Below are 19,242 nucleotides of genomic sequence, written 5' to 3' on the forward strand. Positions count from 1 at the left end.
GTAAACAAGGGCATGTACTGTGCCAACATGTGATTGGGGGATAATTGCGGATATTAGGAGATGACTCACGCGGCCCGTCTGATTAACCTCGGTGGTGGAGAGGCTCCGACTATATTTCACGTAATCAATGGAAAGACGACTCCGTCCGTCTCAAAATAAGGTTAAAATCCAACCAGCGTCCAGCCAACAGAGAAGCCCGATAAACAAGCTGACAGTTCAGGAACCCGGACCCAACTACTGTGCAGAGATGAGGAAAACACACACACACACACACACACACACACACACACACACACACACACACACACACATGCACACACCACACATGACAACAAACACACACACACACACACACACACACACACACACAGACAAACTGAAAGACACACACACACAAACTGAAAGACACACACACACACACACGACACATACGTGACAGACACACACACACACAAACGTGACACAGACACAGACGTGACACATATGTGACACAGAGACACACAGACACAGACACACACACGCACACTTAACCATGATGAACTGCAAGACATAACCCAGAGCTCTTCTTAACATTTTTTATTTTTCTCCCCCGGGTTCCTCCCCAAAAAACAGACATATACTACAAACCCATTAAGGTGAAACAGAGGAATCTAGGTGCTCTGCATCCTTTTAACGGTGCACTTTGAGGAGAAGCAGACTCTTTGGCAGTGTGGGGGGGGGGGTGAGGAGGCACCTCTTTCTGAATACTTATGAGGGATAAATACTTTAAATGAAGGGAGAGCGGGGCCTTGGCACAGTTTTCATTACGAGGTTCAGGCATATTTCTGAGCATGAAACAGAGCTAATAACAGGCGACGAAACAGATCTGCATCTGTCCTGGGGAGCCGTGATAAAGGCAGCTCCCCCCCCCCACAGAGTACAGGGCTGCTGCCCCCTCCCCTCCCATTACCATGGAGCTTTTATAAATATCAGGCTACTTTGTTCCAGCGGTTCACGCTGCACTGGATCTGCGGTGTGTTTCATCCACCGATTCTCCCGTTCACCGTTCCGTGTGATGCTCCCCGCCCCCCCCCAACCCCCCCAACCCCACCCCCAACCTTACACCTCGAAGGCCCCGCCTACAGCTGACGCTGCTCAATAACAAAAATAGCACAGAGCAGTTCTTTCTTTAAGGAAAACCTTCACAATCTCTCTCCCAGAAAACAGGAGGAAGCAGAAACAGTTACACACACACACACACACTGTCTCTCACACACACACACACACTCACACACACAGACACACACACACACACACACACACGCAAGACACAAGATAAGTACCGCTGGAAGAGTAGCTGTCATTACCATTTTCTCCACAGGGCTAATGTTACGGTGAGATTGCTTTAATTGAAAAGGCGGGAAATAAAACTGGTTTCTGTAACGGAGGTCGACGCGTCCGTACGGCGATCCCGTCTTTTAAACTTTATCTTGAAGGACCGTGTACGCCACATTTCTGCTTTTTCGCTTTGCCCAGGGCTCCTAAGGGTTCACTGCAAACTCCTTCTGTCTAAGACGTCTACGAGACATTACCGACATGCTCGACAGGAACTGCACTACAAGGTCAAATCAAACCTGGGTCTGAAGGGCACTGCAGAAATTGTGAAAATCAAGCTATATTTGGCATATATTACTGCCACAATAAACCTCGTGCACTTAAAGAAATATGAATACATGAATATTTACATTAAGTATACTGAATTGGGACTCAAATGCTTAGAAAATTAGCTGGGGATGGCAGGGTTTATCTGTTTATAAAAGTAGCGTACATTATGTCATAAGTCAAATGGGGAACCTCAGCACGGACTGCTATTAGACAGCTTCATTTTTTCCCCATTCTGCTTCTGCTTCACCCAAAAAAAAAAAAAAATTGGTATTTTTGACATATGCCATGAGTCACATTGGGGGAAGTTTCAACCAATGTCGCTAATGACCGGATCTGCACGGGATAAGACCGGGCTGGTTAAACTGCAAGCACGAGATCATCTCGTTCTCTTAAGACGGTCGTCAGCAAAACCTTGTTGTGGTTTCGTTACACCGCTGCAAGCACGGCGTTTGTTTTGGTACGAAACTGAAAAAGAAAGAGTCGGAATGCCAACCGCACTACTGTAACTGGGCCTATATTATGATTTGTACTTAAAAGTAAAAAATAAAAGGTTCTACAAAAACATTTCATTAATTCCATGTACAGATGACAGTAGTAGCTCCAAATTTATTATGGTCCACCACTGCCTCAATGAGAGAACTAGCTGAGCTGTGTTGTGCATTTTGGGTAATGTAGTGAAACCTCACCCAGAGCCTTGGAGTTTCTCCTTAAGCCCTGATAGCCCAAGTTCCAAAAAAGAGCCTGTGCTCTAAGACAAACCAGAAGTATTTTAGCCTCATATGGGCAGGTGGAAAGAGGTGTAAAAACAATGTAGGAAAAAAAAGCAAAGCCAGGGACTAACATGGCTTTTCACATGACCAAAACAGGTCAAATATCAGCTGCAATTGCGTGCAAAGCTCAAAAAGGTAAACAAAGATGGAGTAGTGGACGGTCCGGTGGTAAATCATAAGAAACGAGTGGCAAAAGGTCAGCTGCAAATCGGCCCCCTGACGGTATTTGCTAAATGAATTCAAAAAAAGCAACATCAACAGCAGCAGCGGCGGGAGAAACGGCAGCATCGACATAAAATTTTATCAGCAGGTTTCCAGCCCCTAGATCCTCACACAGGCAGGAGGAGGACGAGGGGAAGGCGGGAGGAAGACAGGAGGAAGACAGGAGGAAGACGGGAGGAAGGCGAGAAGAAAGAGGGAGGAAAATGAGAGGAAGACGAGGGGAAGGCACGAGGAAGATGAGGAGGAGGCAAGAGGAAGGCGGGAGGAAGGCGGGAGGAAGGCGAGAGGAAGGCGAGAGGACGACGGGAAGAAGGCGAGAGGAAGATGAGGGGTAGGTGCGAGGAAGGCAGGAGGAAGACGAAGGGAAGGCAGGAGGAAGGCGGGAGGAAGATGAGGGGAAGGCGAGAGGAAGGTGGGAGGGAGACCAGGAGAAGACGGGAGGGAGACGAGGAGAAGGCGACAGGAAGACGAGGAGGAAGACGAGGGACTCACCGTGTTGATGCAGGGCAGCTCCTTGTTGAGGAGCCACGGCAGAGACAACTTGCCCTCGCCGCGGTAACAGGACTTGATCCTCTCCCTCATGGCCAGGTTGACCTGGCGCAGGGTGAACAGGCAGAGCACGGTCTCGCGCGGCGGGTTGGCCCGGTTCTTCTGGCCCTGGGAGAACACCACGAAGAGGACGTCCTCGTCCTCCGACAGCCCCAGGGCCTGGGCCAGCAGCTTGCCCGGGCGGTGCTTGTAGGCGGCCTGCACCAGCCGGTACTCCACCCCGTCCTTGGTGCAGCCCAGCGGGAACTCCACGTAGGAGTAGAACTCGGTGTCGTTGGAGCACATGCGCACGATCTTGGAGGTGAAGAACTTCTCGCCGGTGGCGTCCTGCGTCAGCTGCGTGTCCAGCTGCAGCGTCAGGAAGTAGATGTAGGTGCGGCTGGAGAACCCGTACACGTAGTAGATGTCGAAGGCCGGGTACGTCGAGAGGGTGTCGGAGGGGATCTTGATCTGCGAGGACACGAACTCGTCCTGGTAGACCAGGCCGAACATGTTGACGCTGTCCTCGTCCGCCACCAGCTTGCGGCTGGACAAGGTGGGAAAGTACTCGGACTTGCCGTCGATGGCCGCCCCGATGAACAGCCGGCTGCCCCCTTTCTTCCTCTTCTTCGGCTCGCCGCCGCCGCCGCCGCCGCCGCCGCCCGCCGGCCCTTCGTCGTCGCCGACCACCACCCCGGCCATCCCGTCAGCCTCCCGGGCGCCCGAGAGGTAGTGCTCCTTGCGGTGGTGGGGCTCGCCCAGCTTGAAGAGGTCCTCCAGCCTGAGGAACTGGCACACGCCCTGCCAGATGCTGCCGCAGGCCACCAGGCGGTTGCCGGCGTAGTCCACCAGCAGGAGCTTGTTGACGTTGTCCGAGGACTCGAGGCGGTGGGCGCAGGCGCGGACGCTGGGCGGCGGGTAGCACTTGGCGTTGTCCTCCACGGGGCCCGTGATGTGCGACCGCAGCTCGGTCAGGTTGGCGGACAGCTTGTAGACCCGGTTCACCGCGCCCGCGTAGACGTCTCCCGTCGTCCGGTGCACCGTCAGGTGCGTCAGGCTGGTGTCCGTCACCCGGAAAAAGCTCGTCGTCCGCGTCGGGGGTCCCGTCGGGGTCGCGGGGAACCCCCTGTTGAGCCCGGCTTGCAGGAGGGTGAACGCCAACGCCAGCCATTGGGGCGTCATGATTTAAGAAGTTTTTTTTTTTGGAGGGGGTGAAACAGAGCGCCTCCCCAAGGGCTAACGGTAACCTTTTCTTCCTCGCGAATTTCAGTGGCTCATTTCTGAAAGGACAAAAGAAAGCGGTGATTAGTGAGGTCATCTACTCGGGCCTAACCCTCCCCGCTCAGCGCACTGCTGATAAACCCCTTCACAGCCATCACCAGCGTAAACTCCGCATGCCTTTATTAATCAGGCGGGCGTGGATGAGCAAAAGAAACCAATGGGGGCTAGGCTACCAGGGCTAGGCTACCAGAGCAGGCAGAAACAGCAGCGTTGTGGCTGAGTCTTTTGCTTCCTTCCCTCACCCCTCCCTGTCCTGCGAATATATTCACAGCTCAGCGGATCAAACACATCGGTCTTCTGCTCAATCACGCCTGCCCCCCCCGCCCTCTTCCTCCTCCTCCTCCTCCCCCCCCGCCCCATGTAGAGCTGCCGGAGAGAAAGAGGTCCTTATGGCACTCAAACGGGGCTCTCCGGGCCAGGGGGCTTCTGGGATACGCAGACAGGAAGACAGGGGGGCTTCACACATCCGCACACGTCGTCGCCCGCCTCTCGCGTTTCAGAGAGACAAGCGCTTTCCTTTTTTACGCGCGTTTAACGCATTCTGTCGTCTGAAGGACGGGACTGGTCTTAAGGATATTTTTGGCTGTTATCATTAAAACCTGATCTGTGAGCGTGTGCCGTTCTAACCCCCCCCCTCCCACAACGGATAACAAGCGCAGCCCTGTTGGTTAAATTTTGACTCGCAAACAGGCACATACATGCACAGACACACACTTGCACAAAATTGCACACGTGCACGCACGCACAATGTCATGTGCTGCTTATCGTTCACAACACGCACACACATGCACACGTAGACACGCACACACATGCACACACACACACACACACACACACACAATTAAATCCACATGCTATCTATCGCTAAAAACACAGCATGGTGCTCAATTTACATCTGGTGAGGTTTCACAAGCTGAGGTTAATTCTGTGAAAAAATGTATCATTTTTCTAGACAATGAGGCATTCAAACACTCTTCTGTAAAATGTTTGGATTACAGAGCTCCCTCCTCATAAAGTAAATGTGGAACAGCTACGATGAAAAGTGCATTAAAAGGACAGGCCCAGCTGAAACGGCAGCCTGCTTGTCTATGCAGCGTTCGATCATCTGTTTAAATGAGAAACCCAATCTTAACATAATGCATTTTGGCTGATCCCTTAGCCCCCTTTATGTCACTGCAGCCATTTGTTTATTTCTACTCGTTGGCTCAAGTTCAAAGGAGAAGAAAAAAAATACGATGAGTTAATGAATTGGTTCAACCCTCAGCGTTTCTTACTCATTTCTTACATCATAACAATGACTCATTTGTAACGATGTTGAGATTAGAGAGCTGCAACTTGGTACGGGGAGGAAAGGCAAAACAGCAGACGTCATTTTTAAAGTTGTGCTTCAGTTTCACAACACAATAAATTCCCAAAAGGGAAATACAGGCGGCCTTGGATATCCATATATCCGTGCCATGTTTTTGGTTCGGGTTCCTTCCGAGTCCAATACTTTCCCAACCGGATAAACCAACCGGATAACTCGTACAACCAATCACAATGGGAATAGCTCAGAGGCGGATATGCACTGCGAGAATGACCTCATCTGCATGAGGGATTAGCAGACAGTGACGGATAAAATATACTAACTAAGATACGCATGGCAGTTGGTGCAATTCCAAACCGTGAATACGCAAAAACAAAATTCATTCAATTAATCGTTCAGAAAAGGTTTTTTTTTTATGACCAAAATATTTGATTTCCGCTGGTTTCACAATAAAAACATTATTGTCCAATATGGCAATTGAAAACGGCCACACACTTGGCCACACAATAAATGAAAACATAAAATAAAAAACAAACTCATCGACATTTTGATGACAAACTCGATGACGATATTTCAGAAACGGCCCACGAGAAATTCGATAAAAGGCTGTAGCCCGTTAGCGCACAGGTTCGACACACAAGGTGAACTGGCACGTGGGGGATTCTGGGATATTAGAAAAATTCATTAATCCTCGTTTGATTGAATCAAAAAAAAAAAAAAAAAATCAATCGCATATGGCGGGCGGGGACGGGGGGGGGACGGGGTTGGGGTCCGGTAGCCGTCGCGGCGTGCGCCAGGAGCGCTAGCTAGCGCGGATGCGCCGCTAACGTACCGCGCTCGCGTGAAACCCTCGGCACACCGCCAGGCCGTCGATCTCAATTAGGAATCGACGTTAACGTTTAAAACGAGGTCCGTCCGATAATCCGCCGGGGTCCTTACGCCGGGGGGGGGGGGGGGGTTTACTGCACCCGTGTTCCGGGCCCTGGTGGAGTTATGGAGGGGGGGGGGGGGAGGGGTCTGACTCAGCAGGTCTGGTCCTGGAGACACACAAGCTCTGCGGCTGCTGCTTTTTCTGTTTTCGCCTTAAAATCAGCCCCCGATTCAGAGTCAGACCCAAGTAACCAGCTGGAGTGAGTTTTACACTTAACTGTGTAATCAATCAACCGCTCTAATAGAGTAAGTGCACTGTAACGACAAACAACAGGAGAGCCTGTCCTGCAGATCCTTGCTCTAACTACTGTACCAAACTAGATGGCCCGTGTAGGCCTATGTGAAGCAACAACTGAAAAACCACTGACTGAAGCCCTGTTATTCAGAACTCACATCCTACTAAAGCCCTGTTATTCAGAACTCACATCCTACTAAAGCCCTGTTATTCAGAATCACATCCTACAAAGTCCCTGTTATTCAGAACTCACATCCTACTAAAGCCCTGTTATTCAGAACTCACATCCTACTAAAGCCCTGATATTCAGAACTCACATCCTACTAAAGCCCTGATATTCAGAACTCACATCCTACTAAAGCACTGACATTCAAAACTCACATCATACGAAAGCCCTGATATTCAGAACTCACATCCTACTAAAGCCCTGATATTCATAACTCACGTCCTACTAAAGCCCTGACATTCAAAACTCACATCATACGAAAGCCGATATTCAGAACTCACATCCTACTAAATCCCTGACAATCAGAACTCACATCCTACTAAAGCCCTGATATTCAGAACTCACATCCTACTAAAGCCCTGTTATTCAGAACTCACATCCTACTAAAGCCCTGATATTCAGAACTCACATCCTACTAAAGCCCTGATATTCAGAACTCACATCCTACTAAAGCCCTGATATTCAGAACTCACATCCTACTAAAGCCCTGACAATCAGAACTCACATCCTACTAAAATCCCTGTTATTCAGAACTCACATCCTACTAAAGCCCTGATATTTAGAACTCACATCCTACTAAATCCCTGACAATCAGAACTCAATTCAGAATCACATCCTACTAAAGCCCTGTTACTTAGAACTCACATCCTACTAAAATCCCTGTTATTTAGAACTCACATCCTACGAAAGCAGTGATATTCAGAACTCACATCCTACTAAAGCCCTGATATTCAGAACTCACATCCTACTAAAAGCCCTGATATTCAGAACTCACATCCTACTAAAGCCCTGACATTCAGAACAAATCAGCAGAGTCGGGCGGTGGTCTAGCAGAGCCATTCAATCAGGTTTCATAGCAGCCTGTATTAGTCTACCATACTGTGATAAGTGTGCTCACGAAGAAATATGGATACAGAAAGGCTGAATGCATGAATGGAAAAGCGAGCTTTTATGAGGCGCATGCAAAAGAATACATGTTCAGGGACTGTTACGCGTGTGGCTTTGGTAAGACATGACATCTTCCATCTTGTTTGCAAGACAGTTGCAGTTTCACGTTTTACGAATGTTCGATCTCGCGTTGAGAAACGCCAGAACTTCGATCGCAGCAACGCATCATCGTAGGCCTACGTGGAAAATCGTGGTTGTGATGATGCCGTTCGGCGCCTTCCATCATGCCTCTCTAATATGGCTGAATTGCCAGACCTCCTCTACTACGACTGTGAAGATCACGAATATGAAGTGTTAGCTATATTTAGGTGCTTTAACAAGATGGTTATATGACATCCTGCATAAAGTAAAACACTTTTTACACAGTGCATTCCACAGCAGCATTTATTATTATTCAATAAATATACGGTGTGTGAGAGTTATGCATTTAATGCTAAACTCTGTACTTAACACACTACAATTGATATATCAAGGGCGGCACTTGTAATACAGTCTCCAATTATGCAAACACGCCGTTTGGAAAGCCGGAGAGGCTGAAATGCAGGGGTTGGCGCGAGCCGAACGTGTTATTAAATCTCCGTTTAAACGCCGCGCCGCTACGCCCCGTGCTAGCGGGCACCGGGCTCATTGTTACGCCGCATCCGAATTCTCAAAATACACGAAATTGCATAATGACAGAGCGATCGCGAAACTTCTCCAACCGTCGTCGGGCCAGATAACAGCCGACTCAGGCCTGCCGGAGAAAGCGAACGCGGCGGAGGACCGAGCGGGCGGGCGGGCGGGCGTGCTACGGCGCTCTGAAGCCGCTCGCAGCCGTACCCAAACCGACCGCGAAAAAAAAAACACCCCAAAAAAAACCCGCTAATTCATTACGCAGCCGCAGGCGCGAACACAATGGCGCATTGTGATGCGTTTTTGGCGGAAGACGCTACAGGGCCGCGGTCACAATGCCTTCCGTTACCGCAGTTACACGGGAGGGAGCGCAGGTTGAATCCACAAAAAAAAAAAATAATAATAATAATAATAATAATAATAATAATAATAATAATAAAAATAAAAAACCCAGAGTTCCCAGGCGGGGAACACTTTGACCCGCCCGGAGTTAGGGACCGCGCCGTGCTCCGGCAAAACCACGAGAACCGAGATTCCCCCACCCCCCCGCCCGTGATGGACTTCTCACACAATGTCCATCAACAAAAGCTGAAATCTGCTAAGGAAGGAAAGAACGAAGGAACGAATGAAAAAAGAGTGAAAGAAGGAGTGACTCCCCCCCCGAATAGCAGTTTGGAATAATTACAGGTTCCTGCTGGTGAAGGTATTTTTATAATCCCTCCAGCATTTCTGTATTTATTTTTATAGCCACCCACAAATATCAGATACTTCCTGTCTCTTGGTCACAATGAGACACCTATGGATTTGAATTGTTAGCAGAAACTGCACTGTGATCATATATATTTTAGACATTAAACTGTCCGTGCACACAGGTTTTTCCCCTAATAAAGTATCACCTGAAATAAATCTCTTAAATATAGGCTTTTGTTAATTTTATGGACTACGGTAGGCCCCACACGCAGACACACACGCGCACACACGCTCTCACACACACACACACAGACAGACAATACACACGCGCACACGCTCTCACACACACACGCGCTCACACACAGGCCCATACACACACACACACACACACACACACACACACACACACACACACACACACACACACACAGACACAGACACAGACACAGACACACGCACACGCGCTCTCACACGCGCTCTCACACACACACACACACACACACACACACACACAGGCCCACACACACACACACACATATACATACACACACACACGCACACACACACACACACACAGACATATACACACACACACCTGAGGGGGGCCTACAGTACGATCACAGAAGCTGCTGTAACCTTGTATATTTTCAGAAATCGCAGCGGTGTAAAACAACAGCATCATTATTTTTGACAAATGACCCCTGCGACTCTCCAGCCTGGGGGGGGGGGCAGTGTAAACACACCGGCCCGATGAGCTCAGCTCCGACACGCCGCCGCCGACGCGGCCGCCGCAGACCGCCCGGCCGTGACCTCTGGGTGACCCCGAGCCGCGCGCACGTTTACGGCCCCCGGAGGGGAGCGCCCCGCGCCCCCATTTTACCTTCCCTTTCGCTTTTCGGCGCAGCACCCCAAAGTCCCGCGAGCGCCGGGGGGGCAGCAATGCAGAGTGCGATTAAAACCAGAGCCCCCCACCACACCCCACCCACCACCCCACCCACACCCTCACCCCCCTTCCCATCCTGACTTCACCGCCGTCTGGACGCACAAGCGTTGGGTGACGTGTCCGCGACGCTATGTTGTGGGTGATCGCAGACGACGAACGCTCGTGGGTCCAGACGGCGGTTAAGTCGCGGGTAGGGGGGGGGGAGCGGGTGGTTGGGGGCGGGTATGGGGGGGTCGGGATCGCGTGAGGCCGTCCCCGGCGTTAAGAGCGGACAGCGGGGTCAAGAGACGGCGTCGAGCTCCGCGCGACGTTCTCCGCCTCCGCCTCCGCCGCCGCCGCCGCCGTTCGAGTTTCACCTCATCAAGGCCCTCCACCCCCGCCGCGCTCTCTCGCCCTGACGCTCTCATAACGAGGGTCAACAGCACTTCATTCACACATAAAAAAAAAGAGAAGAAAAAGAATCACTCCACACGCGAGAGAGAGATCAAGATGCAGCCACTCACCGCCGCACTTGACACAAAGTGAGCATAAGGCAATCTTATTTTTCATAATAACCCCTTCCTCCCGCAATCTTAATATACTTCAGACAGCACTCCATGGCCAGCAGGTTCACATTCACACAAGTCATTTCTGCTTTATTTCTCCCCAAAAAATAAAATAAAATCTTATCCAACCACCGCAATACCTGGCACTGGGAAAAAAAAAAACATTTTTTCACTCGGATGGAAACCAACTCAAACCAATCACGTACTGCAAGAAATATGTCCAATACAGCATTTTAACTGTATTAAATGTCAGCCCCGCTGCCTAAAAGCAAAAGACCATTTCTGCTTCTTTTCCATCAAGACAATCACACACAGCGCCTAAAACTGCCTCTAAAAAGTATCCTCTCCTTTTCTGCAAATGCACTCTAAAAAAACCACCGGCTGATTCTTGCAAAAAAAAAAAAAAAAAAAAAAAAAAAGTGCCTACTTTTGTTTATGTCTGCCAAGATTTTAAAAAATTAGATTTAAATTACACTTGACCACTTATGGGAATTGAACATTGCGGGAAACTGTTAAAAACAAAAAGAATGGGGTGGTTATCTAGCTGAAATCCACTTATTCCTTTCTCATTAGAACGTCTAGCCTATACCTGTGGATGACAAAAGAACTGATGCCCTGCAAACTGCCTACAGTCCAGCAGTATATGGGCCTGTTCCACCGGGTCGTAGGAACTAATGCCGCTTTTCCACCGCATGGTACCGGCTCGACTCTACTCGCTTTTGGTACCAGGTACTTTGTTTTCCACTGCAGACAGTACCCAATGTCAATGCAGTTGGTCGTCATAGCGACGCCGGATGAAACTGCCGTTTCTGACCAACCGGTGGTCTGCAGTGTTTTCACGTCACCTTTTGGCATCGCCTCAGTTCGCTTGGAACCTCGACGGAGGCGATACCACAAAAAAAAGTAGGCTACCAGGTACCAGGTGCTATCCACAACTTTTGCCCGATGGAAAACTAAAAAAGTTGAGTAGAGTCGAGCTGAGTTCCCACCGCACCTCGAGAACCGTGAAGATCAGGCAAAGTAGGAGGAAGTGACGGGGGGGTGGGGGGGGGGGGGGGGTCAACGGTTACATTTAAATCGGTTACGTGTGGTCATGGGTATCTGTGTGCGCACATCAGCGACGCTATCCGAAACAAAAGGCATCCAAGCAAGCTACCAACCGTGAAGTATACACCAAATCTTTTTTAAATGCATTTATTTAAATGGTGCGTGAGCCCTGCGATAGATTGGCAGCCTGTCCAGGGTTTATTCCCGCCTCTCGCCCAATGCATGCTGGGATAGGCTCCAGCACCCACAGCGACCCTGCCCAGGATAAGCAGGAATAGATAACGGATGGATGGATGATGTATTATTTATTTATTTATACAGTACAACCACACAGGCTCTTGTTAAATCTTTAACCGCTTAAAACAAACTGATCGGCATCACTGCAATGCCATCATTGTGGCTGATATTATGAGCCGGTGTGATGATAAAACACATCCACATGCACCTGAGAGGGGGCACATCTGATAAATCACTGATGATGTCAATTAAGTTTTTAAAAAGTTGTAAATAGCAGCATTATCATAGTCATCTTAACCTCACTTGACTTTACTATTCATTGTTAATAAAAAACATTTTTGTTGTATTAAAATAATTAACCACTTAAGTTCTGGAAAAGGTTTCTCCGGTGAAAAAGAGCCAAAAGAGATGGGCACAGGGTCACAAGGTTTTAAAACGGGCACAAGATCTTCAAACAATCATGCGGTGGCGGTGGCGGCGGTGGCGGTAAGGGAGTGGGGTCACCGAAGGAAGAATTCCTTCCTCTTCGAAAAGGAGGAAGTCTTAGCGTCACCTGATTGCTTCCTCCTCGTGTTATTCTACTTTCGAAATCGCATCCTGCCAGGCCGAGGGGGTCAAAGGTCGGTCCTTCTCCACTTCTCCGCCGCCGCTGCGCGTTCGCAAACATCCCCCCCGCCGCCTCGGCGCTAATCGCTCAGGTGCGAATGTATCGGATATCACAACAGCGACCCCGGCACCGGCCCGGGTCAGGAAATACCCAGCGCTGCCCGTCAGTAGCGCTAGCGGCGTTCGCTTGCTTCGTGAAAAAGCACTTCTGGAGAAAAAAAAAAAAAAGTCCCTTTGGCCAAACACATCTGCCAAAAGACTGAACTGCAAGACGGTGATTGTAACTGGGAGCGAAAGTTTGACTGGCCAGTGACTGACGCTCCAGTCAATCAACTTGCAGGCTGTCCATAGGCTAGGCCTCATCATATTAAATTTGTCTGGGGTCGGTGGGGGAGGGTCATCCATTAACCCCTTCTTGTCCAAAGAGAAGGATTCTCCACTGCGCTGGGCCAGTGCCAAGGAAGTGTCTCTCATTACGATAACGGCTCGCTCCTCTATCTGAGCAAGCTGTCAGAGAGGAGAGGAGGACAGGGACCAGCGGGAAGTGAGACTGCGACTGTCCTGAAGTGGCCGATATTAAGCGCTGCCACCTGTCACATGACTTATTCACCGCCAACGCATCAACAACTCGTTAAAAAAAAGGGCTTCTGGATAATTAGCTGGCAGATTTATTTGCATTTAAACACCTCTCCAGTTTTTCTCTTCTAATGTTAACTTTTTTTTTGGGGGGGGGGGGGGGGTTTGAAATGTCACATTCTATTACAATTATTAAAGCCTGTCCACCCCCCCCTCCCCATCACCGCTCAATATCCCGGCTCTGCGACCATTAAATAATTGGTTTGATTCCTGTCGTTCTGCTTAATGATTAATATGGGTCCATAAAGCCAAATTAACTCTCCCGGTAAAGGAGCACAAGGCTGAGCAGCTGATTGGACAGCACAACCCTTCCGGTAAAGGAGCACAAGGCTGAGCAGCTGATTGGACAGCACAACCCTTCAGATGGCCCTGTCCTCTTGTTTATTTCTCGCCTTCCGTTTTGCCAGCAAAGCTTAAAAAAATATATATTACTTCAGTTTCCCCACTAGTGATCATCACGAAAGACAAAACCGAACAAATCCCGTTTTACTTTCATTTTTATTACAGTAACATTTTGCTGATGAGGAGGGAAACATATCTGTTGATATTTAAAACGAGTTCACCGGACACTTAGGCCCAAGCACCCATTATTTAAATCCCAAACTTCAAAGCCGAGCGGTCCGTTGAGTTCGCAGAATGTTGTCATGCTAATTTGTTCCCCCCACAAAGCCGCAGAGACTGTAAAACGAAAAGGGAAAGGGACACTGAGCAGGCCGCTTCTGTCAGGAAGTGCAGGAGGATCGTCCGAGCCAGAGGCCTCCAAAAAAAGCCTCCAAAAAAAGCTCACATGACACCGCCCGCAAGTGCCAAAATATGTGGGTACTGTGAACTTTGAGGAAGACCTATTAAGTTCCTTTTTTTTTTTTTTTTTTTTTTTTAAAAACAAGAGCCAATGTTTTCCAGCACTGCAATAAATCTGAATTCAGCTCAAGGGCATAGCAGAGAAAAATTATTCTGAAAACAAAACGGGGTATTGAAATCATTAATTAAATATTTTTATTTAAAATCCTCTGTGTGCTGTAATGGTCTTTTACCATTATAGCACACAGAGAATACCAAGTAATCAGTGATATCTTCGGAGGGGAAAAAAAACTTCATCAGGGCACATCGAGGTGAAGCTCCCATATTGCTCACCAGAAACATCCTGTAGCAGATATGACATCCAGGTAGGTGCTACATATTGGCAGTGACTGAGGTGAGTTCCCCCCTTTACCGCGATGGCCTTTCAGATAACCAAAAGCAGCACGTAAACGTAATCTATTGTTTACTGCTGTTGTTGTAGTTAATAATTAAAATTAATACGAAACTGCACACAAACCAGTATATCTCATCGCACGTTACGTGGCCTAGAGAACCAAATTCTCCCAGTGTAAAGTGAGCCACAAGCGTGGTGTTGAGTCTGGTTGCGCTACGCCCAGCGTGGCACAATTACTCCCCTCCGTTGCACTGGCCACAGGCAGGCAGACGGTATGACATCACACGGAACGCTGGTGCCTGACCGGATTGAGATGGCGGTCGGGGGGCTTTGCCTGCTACCCAAAGCTGAAATTCCTCCCCAAAAAAACAGGCAAAAGGACAAACAGAACCCCCCCGCAAGGCGTATATATATATATATACTGCTTTTACAGAGCGCTGGTGCTTTGCAGCCTTTTCATGGCAAGCCTGGCTTCTCTCAACCCTCCTGATGTTTATCTCCTGATTTGATAACGATGTCGACTTCACGGGGCTTGTCGGAAAACGTGCTGCTTCCCAGGCCCGGTGCCAGTAACTTGGAGCGGGGTGACGCTGACCATAACAACAACAAAAAAAAAGAACAAGAAGAAAAATCGACCATAATCCGCGGAGTGAACCAGTCTAGTTTGAGCTCGACAGCGGGAAAGGTAAACAACGGGGCTCTTTGGTAAGGTGCACCTGGTCCCAAACGATAGCTATACATCCCTATTATTCTCCACCTTCCAACTCAAAACAAAACAAAATTGGAGCAACGCAATCTTATAATTCACGTGGAATTCGTGGCGGTGCTACCGCTGGTCAAATTTACACTAATTTCAATTTATTTCCGTTTAAATTATTTTTTAAAAAGCACTGCGTTACATGCAAGTCAAAAGTGGACAAGACTTCCTGTCGATTCCTTTTTCACTGATCAAAGCAATGCTGAAGACCTGCTATCTTCTGCACAGATGTCTGTTTATATAAACAGACCTGGAGACAAGCATGCTGAAAACCTTAAGTTAGCTGTTAATTGAGATATGGGAAACTGAAGACATGGACATTTTCATGACCATCGCTTTTTGGAGGGCAACTCAAAAGTTTGTGCACTGAATTCCAAGGTTTGAAGAAAGACTCTCATTGTTATTCTCCTGCTTTTCTCTTAAAATTTTAAAGGCACAGCGTACCAGTCAGCCCTTAGAACCTAGTGTCCATCTCTGCTTTTGAGTCAGCATATTTAAGGAGATACTTTGGCCTTTCCTCACCACTATAATCATGACAAAAAAATTGGACTCCTCAAAATCCAATGTACCAGACTGAGCCAGAAGCTGAGGAACACAAATTTGCCACAGCACTATGAATGATTCAAGCATGTGCAACATAAAAACGCTGCAAAGTCAAGCCAAATCCTAAGTATTCCACTAAATCTTTTCAAATGTCAGTTCTAAGCACGCTCGGATTTGTGCCTACTATGCAGACACAGGTGGTCTAAAATGGTACCCAAAGGTACCCAAACAATGTTTATGAGGATTTTTTTGGTTTCTGACAACTTTTGGATGTTTAAACATGCACCGGGTCACATTGACTCAGGAACATTTTTGCTGTTCCTGACAAATAAACAGAACAGGAGGGTTAAAAATCAATTTCTCTGCAAAAGGAAAACAGAGGGTACAACGTCTAAATAAGACGGCATCGCCCTTGGAAACAGATATATATATACACACACACACACCAAGATTGATTAATTTGATTACCAATTCACAAAAACCCATAATAATACTTCTGAGCATGGCCAAATACCAAAACATATCCTATTTTACCAGGCCCATGACGTGTTCATTTCATTAATCTGTTCGTTCTCATCGGGAGTAGCAATTCATGCTATTTATTTGTCATCACTATCATCTCTTTATACACAGAGTTCGCCTAATTGCAATGTAGCCTACATCAAGCAGTTGGACTGCAGGCTACTACGCTTCCTTTACTTGCGGTACGTATTGTGAAACAAACCGTCCCGTTGTTAATGAAATTCACCAGCCCACAGTAGGGGTATTTAAAAATCAATTTCTCTGTAAAAGGAAAACAGAGGGTACAACGTCTAAATAAGACGGCATCGCCCGTGGAAACAGATTGGAAAACATCGCGCGGAAATCAAATTGCTTTCGGTGCACTGTTAGCAAAACAGGCAAAAAAAACGCGTAAATAGGCTGCATAGCGGTTAATTCGATTCGGCTCCAGTAAATGGCACTATAGATCCATATTTTAGATTAATCAGATGTTCTGTCCACGAAAAGAAAATCCATGAAAATTGTACAACCGATGATAATGACAATAGGAAAACATAGTTAATCGTTTTGGTTCATCGTGCCCAGTTGTCGAATAGGCTATACAATGCCTATTGATTTTAAAATCCGCAGCTCCAGTGAATGCCACCCCATCTCACAGAATACTGAAAATAAAATGGCTTGCCGGTTAATTGATGCACGAATCTGAAAGTGCACCCTATTCAATTTAACGTGTGGCGAGGGCTTACAGGTAAGTTATCAAGTTCACTTAATCGCCGAAATCATTATGAAGGGGTAAGTAAAATACGCGGTGCCTCGTTTCTTTGAGTTATATCAGGCTGGCGTAATCGTGTCTCTTTTTTGGTAATTTATGTTTAAACTACTCGATGGATGCTTTGGAAATGGAAAATCAAAAGCTAAATTTCAGAAGCAGTAACCTATTCTATCCAGAATCCAATTCATCCCTTGTAGGGTACGTGCTTTGCAAGGACTGTTCTAGTCCAATAAACAACAAATAAACATTAATCAAAACATACAGTACAACTGGCTTCTACTGTTGCCATATAGCTTGTATAAATACATACAATACACAGAATGCACACGTAAAACAAATAGCCATTTTTGTACATATCATTATAATGACCGGTCAGTTCGGCGCATTGTCTGTAAAAAAAAAAACAACCAGACAGTAGGCTACCTAGACGAGTATCACTTGTTTGGGCAGATGTTGTGGGGAGGAAAACTAGCAGAACGGCGTAATGCTCATGTGTCAGCCTAGTGTTAATTGTAAACTCCCAGTAACCGATGGCTTATACAAACAATCTCTTCGGACCTCGTGCGCCGCTTCACCCACGGTGCGATTTGCCTGCTTACGCCAGTGACCGTCTTCAGCACTGGACATGTTCTACTACACCGTTACTACTACCTTTCCGTTAACTTCTCGGGTTTCTAACTACAGAAGGGGAAACCCAGGCGAATACCAACAATCCAGTGATGTGTCCTGCCATAGGCAAACCGCATCACCGTTGCTTATACGAAAAGAGAAATCCCATGCACTTCCCTCAACCCTGATCAACAATGTCGATGCTTCGTTGGGGAGGGGGGGGGGTCAACAGATTTGTTCCAGTTTAACATTTCTACCGACATGTGACAAAAAATTTCACGGTATCGAGGAAGCTGTGAAAGACGTGTCAGATGTCTTAAAATGAGGAAACAATGCAGGGGGTTAGATCTGCGATCGCGTAACTAGCCATTCCAGGATCACCATCAAACGATGCACACAAACGGAACATAGCCCGATAGCAAAGCTAGGTCTGACCAATCCGGTAAACCAATGCAATTACGAAGATCCATCTAGTACTGCATTTTAACCATCTCTGGAAAAAAACATAGGTCTGCATACCGTTTACCTGAAAGCATTGTCTTACAAAGCATACCTGTTTTCCTATCAGGCGAATACCGCTTTTTAACGCCCCCTTTGTTCTTAATAGAGCGGTACGAATTCTCATTTCAACGATCTTACGCGCAACGCCAGGCAAATAGCTAGCCAGCCAGCTAACAATTTAGAAATAGCCAAACGCTCCGGTGCAGCCTATGCCTATCGTAAGCGGTGAACAGATAGGCAATAGCACTAGAAAAAATAGCAATCACTGGCTACGCATCCGTTACTCATGCAGCCATCTACTTCTCAGCAACCACGAGAATCAATCCCTACAACCCTACAAGCATTGTTTTTAATACTGTGGAATGAAAGCTCGGAAAACCTACCTGTACTTAAGGTGCAACAGTTACATCCACATCCATATACGAGTTTCTTTCGGTTATTTTTATTTATTTATTTTACAGTCAGTATTTCTGTTTGTGATTATTCTCTGAATCCTCAAAAGAAGCCCGCAAGGCGCTCACCGCTGCGATTGCACTGTAGTTGCCAAACCCTTAAGAAACAGTCTTGCTTTCTTCAGGAGCGACACACGGGGAGTAACTACGCCTTTAAATATGGAAGCTACCACTATTTTGGAAGAGGCGTTGAAATATAATACAATTAAATCCTCACCCCAATTCTCGAATAAGCCACTGTTCAGGGTTTATATACGATTTAAAAATAAGATTACACTCCCTCTGAATAGCTGAATGTTCGGGAATAAAATGAAGTATGCCTGGCCTAAAATCTTTTGTGTCCGCGAAAACCCCGCTCAGTCGGAAATGGTGGTAGCTCCCTCATTAATCAAGTATTTTTCGCCCAACCCCAGATGTTGGAGAAAAGGTTGCATTTCTGAAGGCAGACGGTGATGTCCACAGAAAGCACCGATTTCCATTTTAAATAGTCAAAATGATGAGTAAAT

General features: G+C 47.4%; 1 protein-coding gene across 1 annotated transcript in view; it reads right to left on the bottom strand.

The window, feature by feature from the left end:
- The window catches only part of plxna3 (plexin A3), a 172,239-nt gene extending 153,369 nt beyond the window's left edge, over nucleotides 1-18,870 (bottom strand). The window contains exons 1-2 of the mRNA XM_064300615.1: nucleotides 18,668-18,870; nucleotides 3,129-4,444 (exon numbers count right to left, since the gene is read on the bottom strand). Coding sequence (XP_064156685.1) covers nucleotides 3,129-4,346 — 1,218 coding nt within the window. The 5' untranslated portion in view covers nucleotides 4,347-4,444; nucleotides 18,668-18,870. The remainder of the gene's footprint in view (nucleotides 1-3,128; nucleotides 4,445-18,667) is intronic.
- Between the last annotated feature and the right edge of the window lie 372 nt (nucleotides 18,871-19,242).

The sequence above is a fragment of the Anguilla rostrata genome, chromosome 11 (assembly GCF_018555375.3).
Source record: "Anguilla rostrata isolate EN2019 chromosome 11, ASM1855537v3, whole genome shotgun sequence".
Lineage (NCBI taxonomy): Eukaryota > Metazoa > Chordata > Actinopteri > Anguilliformes > Anguillidae > Anguilla > Anguilla rostrata.